This window comes from Hyla sarda, unplaced genomic scaffold (assembly GCF_029499605.1).
Source record: "Hyla sarda isolate aHylSar1 unplaced genomic scaffold, aHylSar1.hap1 scaffold_38, whole genome shotgun sequence".
NCBI lineage: Eukaryota > Metazoa > Chordata > Amphibia > Anura > Hylidae > Hyla > Hyla sarda.
Genome location: NW_026610399.1, coordinates 1 through 14558, shown reverse-complemented (window position 1 = coordinate 14558; position 14558 = coordinate 1). Strand labels below are relative to the sequence as shown.

Sequence of the window (14558 nt, the reverse complement as noted above, 5' to 3'; positions counted from 1 at the left end):
GTCTGTTTGTGTTGGGTTTCCAGTGTCTGTAGGGTTCGAATAAGTTCCTGATATTTAGCCGCCTTTTCCCTCTTAAGTCTCGCCCCATGGGTCATTAAAACACCTCTTAATACACATTTAAGGGCTTCCCAATATCCCGATGCTCTTACTCTCACTGGACGATCGGGAGGACTGGCAATTCTTATTGGCCACTCTGTCTCAGATTGGCGTGGGCGGGGTGATGCTGGAACGTATTCTGGCACTATACACTAATCCGACGGCTCAGCTTCGCATAAACGGCCAACTCTCAGCCCCCTTTGGAATTTGTAATGGCACAAGGCAGGGATGCCCACTCTCCCCACTGCTATATGTACTGTGCATGGAGCACCTCCTTAATGATATCCGGTCGAATCCAGACATACGGGGCCTGCAGACACTACTGTGCCATTACAAATGCTCGACCTTCGCCGATGACTTATTGTTGTTCATTTCTACCCCTCATACGTCACTCCACTCGCTCATGTCCACCCTGTGTAAGTTTTCCTCTTATAGTAACTATAAGCTCAACCCCACTAAATGTGAGGCTCTGAACATCAACATCCCTCACCAAGTAATAGAAGCGCTGAAATCGGCCTATCCCTTTAACCCCTTAAGGACTCAGGGTTTTTCCATTTTTGCACTTTCGTTTTTTCCTCCTTACCTTTTAAAAATCATAACCCTTTCAATTTTCCACCTAAAAATCCATATTATTGCTTATTTTTTGCGTCACCAATTCTACTTTGCAGTGACATTAGTCATCTTACCCAAAAATGCACGGCAAAACGGAATAAAAAAATCATTGTGCTACAAAATCGAAAAGAAAAACGCCATTTCGTAATTTTTGGGGGCTTCCGTTTCTACGCAGTGCATATTTCGGTAAAAATTACACCTTATCATTATTCTGTAGGTCCATACGGTTAAAATGATACCCTACTTATATAGGTTTGATTTTGTCGCACTTCTGGAAAAAATCATAACTACATGCAGGAAAATTTATACGTTTAAAAATGTCATCTTCTGAGCCCTATAACTTTTTTATTTTTCCATGTACAGTGCGGTATGAGGACTCATTTTTTTGCGCCGTGATCTGAAGTTTTTATCGGTATGATTTTTGTTTTGATCAGACTTTTTGATCACTTTTTATTCATTTTTTTAATGGTATAAAAAGTGACCAAAATACGCTTTTTTGGACTTTGGAATTTTTATGCGCGTACGCCATTGACCGTGCAGTTTAATTAATGATATATTTTTATAGTTCGGACATTTACGCACAAGGCGATACCACATATGTTTATTTTATTAATTTTTTTACACTGTTTGATTTTTTTTAAGGGAAAAGGGGGGGGATTCAAACGTTTATTAGGGAAGGGGTTAAATGACCTTTATTAACACTTTTTTTTTACATTTTTTTTTGCAGTGTTATAGGTCCCATAGGGACCTATAACACTACACACACTGATCTCCTATGCTGATCACTGGCGTGTATTAACACGCCTGTGATCAGCATTATCGGTGCTTGACTGCTCCTGCCTGGATCTCAGGCACGGAGCAGTCATTTGTCGATCGGACACTGAGGAGGCAGGTAAGGGCCCTCCCGGTGTCCGGTCAGCTGTTCGGGACGCCGCAATTTCACCGCGGCGGTCCCGAACAGCCCGACTGAGCAGCCGGGTCACTTTCAGTTTCACTTTAGAAGCGGCGATCAGCTTTGACCGCCGCTTCTAAAGGGTTAATACCACAGATCGCCGCGATCGGCGATGTGTGGTATTAGCCGCGGGTCCCGGCCGTTGACGAGTGCCAGGACCGACGCGATATGATGCAGGATCGCGGCGCGATCCCGCTTCATATCGCGGGAGCCGGCGCAGGACGTAAATATACGTCCTGCGTCGTTAAGGGGTTAAGTGGCAGTCGCACTACATTACCTACCTTGGGAGTTCAGGTCCCCGCGAACTTAGTAGATGCGTACCGTCTAAACTTCCCTCCGCTTCTCGGCCTTTTGGCTAAGATCAAGTGTAGTATCTGTTCTTATCAGTTTTCATGCTGGTGGGGATGGGTGCTGCATGGAGGATGCAAGTGTACCAGGGCTTTCCGGGGCTGGTTCTGAGGAATCAGCTCGACGGCTGCCCCGATGTGACCTGTTCCCTCCGGGTCTCGCCATGAGGCTGAGAGGGTCTAGAGCCCAGGTACTTTTGTGCCTCGGGGAGTGGTGACCCTGAGGTGCCGAAACTCACTGGGAGGATGGACTCACTGAGTTGAAGCACGGCCACCATTATCTTTTCACCTTTTGGCACTCACATCTTGATTCCCGGCCTTCTGGCTAGGATCAGAGAAATTTTTTATAGATTCGGCCGGATGTCCGGGCAGTATATCTGCACACATTCACTTATTTATTTATTTTTGTCTCACTGTGTCACTTTTTGCGTGTTGTGTGTTCACAGGATTTGTCAGGATGCGGTAGCCCTTCTGGGTGTCCCTCCTGGCGGTCTAGGGGAGGTGTGTGTGGCCATTAGGTTCCGCACCTCCCTGCAAACACCCCGGGTACTCCTGCTTTGGCAGGGTACCTACCGTTATCGGCTCTGCGGGCAGATACCTTGGCTAACGCCAAGGGGGATGCCAGGAGTATTTGTGGTCCCCTAGTAGCTTCGGCGAAAAGGGACATCGAACCTGGAACCTCGCAGGTACCTTTTGGTCTGGAGGCGAAGGATAAGGTGTGTTGGGGGACCTCTCTCCTATCGGAGAAGGGCTTGCGATAGACCGCATCCTTTGTGCAAGTTTTTTTAGTGTAACACGTTTGCACTTTTTCTTGCACTTTGGGTGAATCGAGAGCACGTTCCTCGGCTTTAAAAAAAAAAAAAAAAAAAAAAGGATGCGTACCGTCTAAACTTCCCTCCGCTACTACAGGCGCTGTGCGTGGACTTGGCCAGGTGGGAGCGTAGGGACTTCTCGTGGCTTGGCAGGATAAATGTGTTCAAAATGAACGTGCTCCCACGCTTGTTATATCTATTTTCAGGCATACCAATTTCCCAGCCGTGCTCCTTTTTCAGGGAGGTCGCTGGGCTCCAGATTGGCTTTGTCTGGGCGGGACGTCATCCTCGCTTAGCCAGACACGTGCTGCATAGACGTAAAAAAGAGGGGGGACTTGCCCTTCCAGATTTCTTGTCGTACTACTTAGCCACCGTACTGTTGAGGGTCCTCGATGGCATACAACATGGATCGAGGAAACAATGGGTCGCTCTTGAACAACTGTCCTCAGACTGGGACGTTAGGACATGTGTGTGGTTACCTAGACGGCTAATTCCTAGAAAGGTACCTGCTAATACGCCCCCAATTACAGCGTCGGTGATTAGAGCACTCAAGGCATACCTATCTCACTCTACGCTTGCAGCTCCCTCAGGTCCCCTGACCCCATTCTTTAACAACCCGGCCTTCCCCCCTGCAGTTAAATCATCCACCTTCCTATCTTTTCATAAATATGAAGCGCCCAGGTTCTGAGACCTCTTAGACACATCAGGCCTAAAACCCCTTCCGGACCTGCTGAGAGGCGATACCTTGTTGTTCATGCACGGCTTCCACTACGCACAACTTAGACACTTCTACAAGACATACCATGACCAGCTTCATCTGCACAGGAACCTGTCGCACTTTGAACGAGTATGCACTTCCTCCTCACCAGTTGGAAAACCTGTAAGCACCCTATATGCTCTTCTCTTAGATGCCTCTACAGCGGACACACCGGCCTTTTGCTCGGCCTGGGAACGTGAACTCCAATGTACTATTTCGGAGGGGGAGTGGAGGACGGCATTCTCATGGTGCCACGGGTCTTCCACATCGTGCAAAGCACACAAAACAAACTACAAAATACTGACACAATAGTATCGGGTGCCCTCTCTGATTGCTCAAATGTACCCCAAAATGTCGGACATGTGCTGGCGGTGTGGGGCACCTGGATGCACCATGTCTCATATCTGGCTAACATGCCCGACCATCTGTCCTTTTTGGACACAGATCTTAGACATAATATCCAAACTGACCTCCACCACACTTTCCCTCTCCCCTAAAATGGCCCTTTTGTCTATATTACCGGACTCTGTCCCGAAAACCTCAGCCCGACTGTTGCATTACCTGCTATTAGCAGCTAGGACTGTGATCCCTAGATTGTGGAGGTCTGCAACACCCCCTTCGGTATCATCCTGGCTCCGTGAAGTGTCCCATATACACAGAATGGAGGAGCTAATAGTGGACTCTAGGAATCAATCTGATAAATTTCTATCAGTATGGGGACCCTGGATAGACTTTATGTCCTCTAATGCCTTTGAAACCCTTTACCTAAATGTATAGTAAGCACTGTCTGCTTTCCTCGCCCGGCCTCCCCCCCCCCCCCCCTCCCGACTATGCTGCCATGCTCGGAATGCCCGGTGAAACCAGAGCCCGTTCTGCATCATGAGGTATTTGTGTCTTTGTTATACAGACCTTATCCTTGTTACCCTTTATTTCCCTCTCCTACTCTCTCTGCTTCCCCCCTTTCCATCCTGTTAACCTACATACTTATCGGTTTATTCATGTGGGTGTCAGTTATGATATGCTGTTACCCTGGCTGAAGGATACAGATGCCACTCTCATTGGCTCTCCTATTTTCCCTACCCGCTAACTCCAGGAGCCACGGTCTTAAGATATTTTGTTGCATTGACCCCAGACATTTGCCTTCAGCCATTTCTGTGTGGGTAATGAGATGATGAGATGTCACTTACGGGTGTCATTTGGAGACTCACACAGGTAAGATCAGCCTGTCTTGCACAGCGGACATATGCTCTGTTTGACATAGTGTTATTGTTCTATTCACCCTGTTTGTATTGTACCATGTTATCCTATAGAGTATTGTTATATATTTCTTTACTTGAAAACTCCAATAAACATATACTTTGGAAAAAATATTGGACACCTGAGTGCCACTTGCCCCAACAAAAATAATTCTCCACCGGCAGCTGGAGGAGACACAGACGTTCTTCTGGTGTCCGGAGCGGTGGAGAAAAGAGCGTATAACCTGCAGAGTGTAACTGTGGGTGACAGTGGGTTTGCGAGATTCTGGAGCCTCATTTACCTTGGTGCGGCCTGAAGTGGTGGATACAGAGGACATCATCCCTGGAAGAACCATGGCTTTAAAAGGAATTGGAGGTGTGTGGCCTGCTGTGCCCATAGCCCGTGTGTACCTGGATTGGGGTACAGGCCAAGGTTTGCGGGAGGTGGGGGGTCTCTGAGGACATCCCTGTTAATGTTCTGCTGGAGAATGATTTGGGTCGGATGCTCTGTCATGATGCGGCCATCTCTCCTCCCCCCCCCCCCCCCCTTAAACGTTTAAATAATGGCTAAATATATAATAATTTTAACCTGTAGAATGCAAGACATAAAAAAAAACTAGGACCACCTGCCCCCCCCCCCCCCCCCGAACCAAAAAAAAAAGGTTCACAATTATAATTATTTTTTATTTCACCCTACAATTTTCACTTTGTTTCTGTAAACTTAGTTGTAAAATGAAGGGTGCCATTACAAAGTGTAGTTTGTTTCGCAAATAACAAGCTTTTATATGGGTCTGTGGATGAAAAATTGAAAGATATGCAGCTTTTTAAAAGTGAGAGGTTATAAAAGAAAACATCAATATAAAAAAATGACAGCATCATTAAGGGGTTAATGTAAAATAGAGATTAATATTAATTTAGTAAAAATAAAGCATCAATTTCTATTAAAAACTATTACAATCAAATTAATTAATGGCTAAAATTATGGGTGAGAAAAAAACTTGACCAAAATTAGTAACTTTATATTGAACTTGGCTGCAATCTGTTCTATGGCCACTAGATGGCAGAATACACTGTACAATACATTCCCTTTCTCGCCCGAATCCCTAGAAGAGGCTGCACTGTACTTTGTCCCCACCTAGTGGTAAGGCTGCAGAATGTAAAGACTATTCAGAAGTTTTTTTCTTCCCTGTACTGTGTTCAGCTACCACAAGATGGCAGTAAATAGTTTTCTATGTAACCCAATATACCGTATATGAGACCGATCGTAGGAACGAGCCCCGGCAGAAGATGACATTTAGGAATGAGAGTGAAAAGACCAATTAATCATTAAAGTAACATTAATGAACCAATTATAACTAAATAGGATGATTGACGCTACAAAGAGAACATTAGGAGGTAATTAATTAGGAGTTTGTTAGTATCTAATTTCATCGGTAAATAGGTCAATGAGGTAGTATCATATGTCAGCCAGTAGGTGGCGACGTAATATAGAAATTAAAAGGAAATACAGTTTAGTCCAAAGTAATGGGTGATGCGGCTGACGATGTAGGATGAAAGAGAACGGAGAAAATATGTGAGAGATCAGAATGGACATTGACCATAATGTAGTGTGTGAGATCGGCTCTGGTGACTGCAGTGTAATTATATATAATATATACAGTCCCAGCCATTACACACCGCAGTCTCCGTACAGATATAAAACAAGAAACAGAACATGTGGACACTAAAGAGTTAACACTGTACGGATCTATAGTCCTGATGCTTAGTATCGATTGGCTGATAGCGGAGCTTTGGTGATTTCTCTCCTCTTCATCTATATAAGAACAGGAGATGTCAGGACGGGCCCTGGTGATTATTCCGGGTCACTGTATACGGAGAGTGCCGGCATTCGCAGCCTCAGAATGAGCCGCCTGTATATGAGATCACATAACACGGGACAATTGTCTTCTCTCCCAGAGCGGAGAATTACAGGGTGAGCGGGAAATTCAAAACCATCAACGATTCTGTGTTCAGCCAATCAAAAGAAAAGGGGGAGGGGCCGGAAATGTAAATTCAGTTAAAGGAAACGCCCATGAGGACGTTATCTTGTTACAGTTCTCCTTCTGGTCCGCTTATGTGCTATATAAACTAGGACGCCGCGCCTCAGACTTTGTTCATTCTATTGTCTACCAACAGGATGTCAGGACGCGGCAAAGGAGGGAAAGGTCTCGGTAAGGGCGGAGCCAAGCGGCACAGGAAGGTGCTCCGGGATAACATCCAGGGCATCACCAAGCCTGCTATCCGCCGTCTAGCTCGCAGGGGAGGTGTGAAGCGCATCTCCGGCCTCATCTATGAAGAGACTCGCGGTGTCCTGAAGGTTTTCCTGGAGAACGTCATCCGTGACGCCGTCACCTACACCGAGCACGCCAAGAGGAAGACCGTCACCGCTATGGACGTGGTGTACGCCCTCAAGCGCCAGGGCCGCACTCTCTACGGCTTCGGAGGTTAATTCTGCTTCTACTCTGCTCTATCTCATCAACCCAAAGGCTCTTGTCAGAGCCGCCCACATGTTCTATGGAAAGGCTAGAATTACTTGTAACTTGAGCGATCGGTGTTGTGCTCTGGAGGCTGCGGTGTTTGTTCTTCCCAATTCTGCCTTAATCTCCGCACTTGATCAGTCTGTCGGTGTTTCCTGCTCCTTCACTATCTGCTCCGGGAGATCTCCCCTGAATGTTCTGACTACTGCACTCATCCACCGTGATTATCATTACTCTCACCATCTACATCATTCCTCTCCTCCATATTACATTACTTCCCTTCCTAAAGAGTCCGTGTTATAGAAGATGCAGATCTCCTGATAATATCCGGGTAAGAATTATCTATGTCTCACTATCCGGATAGATGTGCCTTCACTCTATAACACCTTTAGGTTAATGGAGCTGTTCACACCGAACTAAATTGCATTTATTTATTTATATTCCGCCTGTTCTCATAAGCAGGATCCCTGGATTGTTTTCTGCAGTTAACCCTCTCAGTGCTGAGTTCAGTTACTATAGTGATGTAGATCGTGTCCTCTGCAGTGTAATGCGCCTGTGTGATCGGTGCTGCTGGCTTCAGTCTCACGACACCTGTGACCGTAATTGGTACAAAGAGGGCAATGAAGGGTTAACTCTAGGCGGAGTTATAGACACGAATGTTCGCTCATTGGTTGATCACCGCAGTTGACTATTTTGAAATTCCCGCTCTTCTTCTGGTCGTTTCTCCCTTTGTCTCGTCCTCTTCCCTGTACACGTGACTACATTCCTCTGGTTTCTGTAAATAGGAAGAAAAAGGCGGCGGAGGGGAAACCTTTTAGGGGCCGATCAGGGGGATTCTAGTGAGGCTGATGCGGTAGAAGGAGAGAGGACACTATGTCCGGGTTTTCCCTGCAGAGTATATAGTGGAGCCGCGTCCCTGTCCTATTCCAGACCCGAGACAGCGGGAGGGTGATCAGTGTGCGGTTATCTACACCAGACTTTTACTTATCTTTGCAAATTAATTATAGTCATGAATTATAACCAACGGCAGCTGTGCGAGCATTGCGCATAGGATTAGAATCTTTATTGGTGGCATACACACAGTACGCGATCCGGAGCATACAACGATGTTTAATTACGTTTATTTTCTGTAATATTCAGACATTCAGTGTAACAAAGCAGCAGCCGCCGCCCTCTAGTGTCTCGTTCGTTACATTGTTACAACTAACAGGATTGTTACTTTTTATAAAAGCTCAGAATAACTTCACCGATGTCTGTTTTACTTGTTACCCCCCCCCCCCCCCCTAACCGACCAGTAAGTGCAGATCCCTATCACACCCGAGATCAGCGGTGCCAGCTCTGTAGTAGACAATGTGGGCGGCTCTTAGAAGAGCCTTTGGTGTTCAGGATGGGTCTGGGGTAAGCGGCGATCACTTGCTCTTGGCCGCTTTGCTGCTCTCGGTCTTCTTGGGCAGCAGCACGGCCTGGATGTTGGGCAGGACGCCTCCCTGGGCAATGGTCACCCCACCCAGCAGCTTGTTCAGCTCCTCGTCATTGCGCACGGCAAGCTGCAGGTGACGGGGGATGATGCGGGTCTTCTTGTTGTCCCGGGCGGCATTACCGGCCAATTCCAGGATCTCAGCGGTTAAATACTCCAGCACAGCGGCCAGGTAGACCGGAGCACCGGCGCCAACCCTCTCGGCGTAGTTCCCTTTGCGGAGAAGCCTATGTACACGACCGACGGGGAACTGGAGCCCTGCCCGGGATGAGCGGGTCTTTGCCTTAGCCCGAACCTTTCCTCCTTGTTTGCCGCGTCCAGACATAATGATAAGTAAAACCTAAAACGCTCAAAAGAAGCCTCTCTGTGATGTAACCGTAATTTCCTTTCTGCTGCTTTTTATAGGTTCCTGCTCCGCCCTCCGGCTCCTGTGATTGGGTATATTTGAATCCAGCCAATGGTGACGAGAATTAAAGAGACACCAATAAACTGCACTGGGCGGGGCTTATGACACTCCCACAGGTCACATGATTTGCTCCTCCAGTAGAACAGCGAGCAGACAGCATTTCTCATTTGCATGGGCTGCCTATAAATACGGCTGCGGTGGGAGGAGGAAGCATCATTATTCTCTCTGTTCTAGTGAAGAAGTATTGTGACTGATCATCATGCCTGATCCCGCCAAGTCTGCACCAGCGCCCAAGAAAGGCTCCAAGAAAGCCGTGACCAAGACTCAGAAGAAGGACGGCAAGAAGCGTAGGAAGACCAGGAAGGAAAGCTATGCCATCTACGTGTACAAGGTGCTCAAGCAGGTCCACCCTGACACCGGCATCTCCTCCAAGGCCATGGGCATCATGAACTCCTTTGTGAATGATATCTTCGAGCGCATAGCAGGGGAAGCCTCCCGCCTGGCTCACTACAACAAGCGCTCCACCATCACCTCCCGGGAGATCCAGACCGCCGTGCGCCTGCTGCTGCCTGGAGAGCTGGCCAAGCACGCCGTGTCCGAGGGCACCAAGGCCGTCACCAAGTACACCAGCGCCAAGTAACCTGCTCCGCCTCCTGCTGTCACCCCAAAGGCTCTTCTAAGAGCCACCCACATTGTCTATAATAGAGCTGGAGCTTCTCCTGTCTGTATTCCCCGTATTCTCTTCTGTATATGTGGCCGCTATTCTGTCAGTACAGTCTATTGATACTATATATATTCTGCTCCGGGATCGGGTGAGATCAGAGCGGCGGCTGCGGTTCTCACTGACTGCAGGGTGTATATTCTCCTGTGGTGGAGCGGGGGGGGGCGCTGTAGATCAGTTCTCTATAGTTTCCCTTTTGACATTTGGTCAGTGTAACTAAGTCTCATCCACCCGAAGTCCCCGATTATCCCTCCTATACTCCCCATGGTCTGTACATAACCGGTGTAATGAATAACACTGTTTCTGTAGAGGAATGTGATCCTCCGCACAGGGCCGGTTTTCTGCTTTATAGCCCTCACTTCATCCCCGCTCCCTCTCAGGTCAGGACCGCGGAACAGAATTCCCGTCCTATCTCACAGCTTTATCTTTGCTGTGACACCAGAATAAGTTTAGTCCGCACATTCTTCTCTACGATCTCAAAAAATGTTCATCTGTGCGAAAGTGATAAACAAGGAGGATGAGGGTAGTAGTCAGCCACAGGATCAGCCTCTACATCTCGGGGAGATCTCTCCATTGTTATCGGGTCTGGAAGAAGCGGGAAATTAAAATCCCGAACGTCCTGTGATCAGCCAATGAGCATTAGGCATCGGACGGGACCGCGCACACCGCTCATTGTTAACCCTTTAGCGTTAATTTGCACTACAATAATGACGCAGTCCCACAATGCACAGCAGGGAGGACACCACAGTATTAAGGATAATGCCAGTTTCCTCCATCAGAATCAGTATCTCAAAGTCAGGGACCAGATCATTACTGATCTCTATTAGCAGTATATTCAAACGATCAAGCGTTAACATTTATTATTGATCAGCAGATATTAGAATGTAATCCTTTACAGAATTAGTTGATCGCAAAAGAAACAGAAAACCACAACATTAACGGGAACCTGATATCTAGTAATGTGATTGCAGTAAACTGACAGTAGATGTCGCTGTTGCACAATGAACGGAATACAGGACTGAACGCTCCCTTAGCCCAGATTCTATATATTGATGACTTTATGATAAAGCCCCAGGTGTAGGGGTTGTGTGCACAGCAGAGGCTCTTCTGGCCCCCGAGGCTTGGGATTGTACAGATGCATATAATGGGGGAGCGATGGATACAAGGGAATCATTCCTCCGCTCTCTATGCTCAGCAGTTGTATCATTACCTGGATATTACAGCCGCTGTGTAATGCGGGGAGCGATCATCAGTGAGGATGATGGGGCTGATGGTCTATTACATTACAGCCTGGACAGTGAGATGTTCTGTCCGTGAGAAGGGTGCAGGCAGCCGGCATATTAACCGATAACAGGACCGAGTGAACATAAATCCCCTAACAGACCATCTCCAATTATAGGAACACATGGCCGGGGAAGGCGGCACTAGGACCCAGCGCACGATTAATCTAATTTTCACTTTCAGCGCTTCATATTTCTTCTACCGATCAGGGTCACAGTATAACCCGTAACACATGGAAGCGGCCGCTGGCACAGTACAGGGCAAACTACAGAGAACAAGGCCGGGATTATATTGAAGAGCTCAGCCAGACAATCTGGACAGAAAAACATAAAAAGATGATGATATCAGCTCATTTTATGGAGAACTTGGTGGCTCTGAAAAGAGCCTTTGTGTTGTATGCGGGTCCCGGGCAGATCTAAGCTCGCTCCCCACGGATCCTGCGGGCCAGCTGGATGTCTTTGGGCATGATGGTGACCCTCTTGGCGTGGATGGCGCACAGATTGGTGTCCTCAAAGAGTCCCACCAGGTAAGCCTCGCTGGCCTCCTGCAGGGCCATGACCGCCGAGCTCTGGAAGCGAAGATCGGTCTTGAAGTCCTGGGCGATCTCTCTCACCAGGCGCTGGAAGGGGAGCTTCCGGATCAGCAGCTCGGTGGACTTCTGGTAGCGGCGGATCTCACGGAGAGCCACTGTACCTGGACGGTAGCGGTGAGGCTTCTTCACCCCACCAGTGGCGGGAGCGCTCTTCCTTGCGGCCTTGGTAGCCAGCTGCTTGCGGGGAGCTTTCCCTCCGGTGGATTTACGAGCGGTCTGCTTGGTCCTGGCCATGATCCTCTGTACACGTACACAGCGGAGAAGTGATGGGAAGAGATCGCAGAGCAGAATATTTATACTCCTGGTCTCATCACCATTGGCTCATGTTAACCACACCCCTTCATCCTATTGGCTGATTCATACAAACTAGAGCCCGCCGAAACACTTGAGACATCTGTGATGGATCTTTGTTCTGAAGCGGCGGGGCCCATCCTCAGCGATGATAGCGCCCCCCATGTATGACACGATGCCGGGTCTCGGGCGTTCACACTGATTCCCCGCTCCTCGGATACAGACTCTTTTATGCCTACAATTCCTCGGAGCTCTATCTGCTTCACTATTTCCAATCTCTATATATATTTACATGGGGCAGTACAGTAGAGCGCCCCCATGATCGAACAAAATGCCCAGTAATTCTCTGTATGGGTTAGTAACTTCATATGTGCACAACCTATTAAGTAGAGTAGATGGTTAAAATTACCACAATGTTTCTGGTTAATCAATATTAATAATTTCCAATAAATATTTTCTATTAGTCACTGCACGAAATTCTTACAGTTTCAGGATATACAAATCAGTTGCAGTGAGTGTTACAATAGCGACACCTGGTGGTGAGAGCTTTGTATTCTAACCTTTGCATGTTGCCAAATTGTAACAAGTATTTACATTTCCTCAAGAACTGACACAAATTGTTACAGAGGCGCAAACAGATACAACTAGATGTTATATGAACACCACGATACCAGTTTCTCTAATATGGAGAATATAGTCAAGCCGGGAGCTTGTGTCTCTTGTTGAGGATCTAGGACAAAGGCATATGCATTGTAAACTTTATTTATATATATATGTATATATAAATTATATATACATATACATACACACACACACACACACACACACTTCCCATCCACTCCAATTTGTTTTATACTACAGTGTGTTAGGGTATTTAATAAAAGCTAAATTTTAAATTAGTGGGTCAAAAGGTTTTCGGGTAAAATCAATGGAGTTAGAGGTCAAAGTGTCTCCTAATGATATGTATGATTGGCAATACGCCCCAAGACTTCTGTAAACCCTCGGCCTCCTCCCCTTACATCCTGGGCTCTAATCCCTCAGTATATCTGCGCTCCTGTCCTGTTCTGCCCCAGTAAACCCCAACAGGATTCCCCAAATACACCATACTATGATGGCGCTTCCTTCTCTTCAGGATCTCTGCTGTCTGGAGAAAAATACACGGGCGGTGATTACACAGCTCTGGTGGGAGGAGGTGGTGGCTCTGAAAAGAGCCTTTGAGGGATAAGTACAGGACGAGGCTCCCGATTATTTCTTAGCCGCGCTCTTCTTGGCTTTAGTCACCTTCTTTGCCGGGCTTTTGGCAGCTTTGGGTTTGGCCGCCTTCTTAGCAGGGCTCTTGGCAGCTTTGGGTTTGGCCGCCTTCTTAGCCGGGCTCTTGGTCACCTTCTTGGGGGCAGCCTTCGGCTTCTTTGGGCTCTTGGCCGCTGCAGGCTTCTTTGCTTTCTTCGGGCTCTTGGCCGCGCTCGGAGCCTTCTTTGGCTTCTTAGGGGATTTGGTTGCTTTCTTAGCTGCTGCAGGTTTCTTGGCCGCAGCCGCCGGCTTCTTCTTGGCCTCCTTGTCCTTAGTCTCCTGCTGCTTCTTGTTGATCTTGAAGGATCCGGAGGCGCCGCTGCCTTTCACCTGGAGCAGGGTTCCCTTGGTCACCAGCCCCTTGATGGCCAGCTTCAGGCGGCCGTTGTTTCGGTCTACATCGTATCCTCCGGCAGCCAGAGCCTTCTTCAGGGCGGCCAGAGACACCCCACTGCGCTCCTTAGAGGCGGACACGGCTTTAACGAGCAGCTCGGACACGCTGGGACCGGAGGGTTTGTGGCTTTTCTTAGCGCCCCCTGCGGCTGATTTCTTCGGCTGCTTCTTGGACTTGGCGGCCGGTTCGGCGGGAGGAGCAGCGGCTGGTGCGGTTTCTGCCATAGTTTGTCGCTGACGTCTATAGGAAACAATACTGCGGAAGAGAAATATAGATTGCGGAGCTGCTGGCGACTCTTATATATTCAGCGGCTTCGCTCTGATTGGCTGCTGTGCTTCCATATTCCTGAGCTGTTATTGGCTGACGCAGAGCACAGGCCCCGCCCCATCCCGTCTGATCCCTGGTGAAGCTTCTCTCCCCTCTTGTGCTTCCCTGCCCGGGATAAGAGCCCCATACCGGCAAGAACCGGACAGGAGAGCTCGTTGTCTCCATTACTTCCTCCTCCCCATAACCCCACTTATCGGTTTATAACCGTCACTGGCCGAGGTGCCGGGAAGGGGCCGGGAGGAGGCCCCGGGATCTCCGTCACAGTCTTCCCGATCTGCTCATCACTGTGTATCCGGGAATATAAATCTGCTGCTGGGGATCGTTCCTTCTATTCCCGGCACCGGTCACCATCACACGGATCTTTACTACAACATCTACCGTCCAGGAAGCTGATTGCACGATGCGGAGACGGCCTGGAGCTGCTGAGAGCCCCGGAGGGTAACACAGGTGGC

The 14558-nt window shown here is 48.2% G+C and overlaps 4 protein-coding genes and 1 pseudogene across 4 annotated transcripts; 3 read left to right on the top strand and 2 right to left on the bottom strand.

The window, feature by feature from the left end:
* Positions 1 to 1995: 1995 nt before the first annotated feature.
* Positions 1996 to 2094, top strand: LOC130332643 (U2 spliceosomal RNA; annotated as a pseudogene).
* Positions 2095 to 6752: 4658 nt separating this feature from the next.
* Positions 6753 to 7312, top strand: LOC130332618 (histone H4). The gene has a single exon (XM_056553789.1). It carries the CDS (start codon positions 6988 to 6990, stop codon positions 7297 to 7299), a length of 312 nt encoding a protein of 103 aa, XP_056409764.1. The 5' UTR covers positions 6753 to 6987; the 3' UTR covers positions 7300 to 7312.
* Positions 7313 to 8636: 1324 nt separating this feature from the next.
* On the bottom strand, positions 8637 to 9164 carry LOC130332611 (histone H2A type 1). Its single transcript, XM_056553783.1, has one exon. It carries the CDS (start codon positions 9127 to 9129, stop codon positions 8737 to 8739), a length of 393 nt encoding a protein of 130 aa, XP_056409758.1. The 5' UTR covers positions 9130 to 9164; the 3' UTR covers positions 8637 to 8736.
* A 253-nt stretch (positions 9165 to 9417) lies between these two features.
* Positions 9418 to 9888, top strand: LOC130332617 (histone H2B 1.1). Its single transcript, XM_056553788.1, has one exon. It carries the CDS (start codon positions 9470 to 9472, stop codon positions 9848 to 9850), a length of 381 nt encoding a protein of 126 aa, XP_056409763.1. The 5' UTR covers positions 9418 to 9469; the 3' UTR covers positions 9851 to 9888.
* Positions 9889 to 13204: 3316 nt separating this feature from the next.
* Positions 13205 to 14027, bottom strand: LOC130332582 (histone H1B-like). Its single transcript, XM_056553743.1, has one exon. It carries the CDS (start codon positions 14001 to 14003, stop codon positions 13341 to 13343), a length of 663 nt encoding a protein of 220 aa, XP_056409718.1. The 5' UTR covers positions 14004 to 14027; the 3' UTR covers positions 13205 to 13340.
* Between the last annotated feature and the right edge of the window lie 531 nt (positions 14028 to 14558).

Excerpts from the sequence above, each read along its gene's own strand:
- LOC130332618 (XM_056553789.1), top strand. The coding sequence starts at position 6,988 with ATGTCAGGACGCGGCAAAGGAGGGAAAGGTCTCGGTAAGGGCGGAGCC.
- LOC130332611 (XM_056553783.1), bottom strand. The coding sequence starts at position 9,129 with ATGTCTGGACGCGGCAAACAAGGAGGAAAGGTTCGGGCTAAGGCAAAG.
- LOC130332617 (XM_056553788.1), top strand. The coding sequence starts at position 9,470 with ATGCCTGATCCCGCCAAGTCTGCACCAGCGCCCAAGAAAGGCTCCAAG.
- LOC130332582 (XM_056553743.1), bottom strand. The coding sequence starts at position 14,003 with ATGGCAGAAACCGCACCAGCCGCTGCTCCTCCCGCCGAACCGGCCGCC.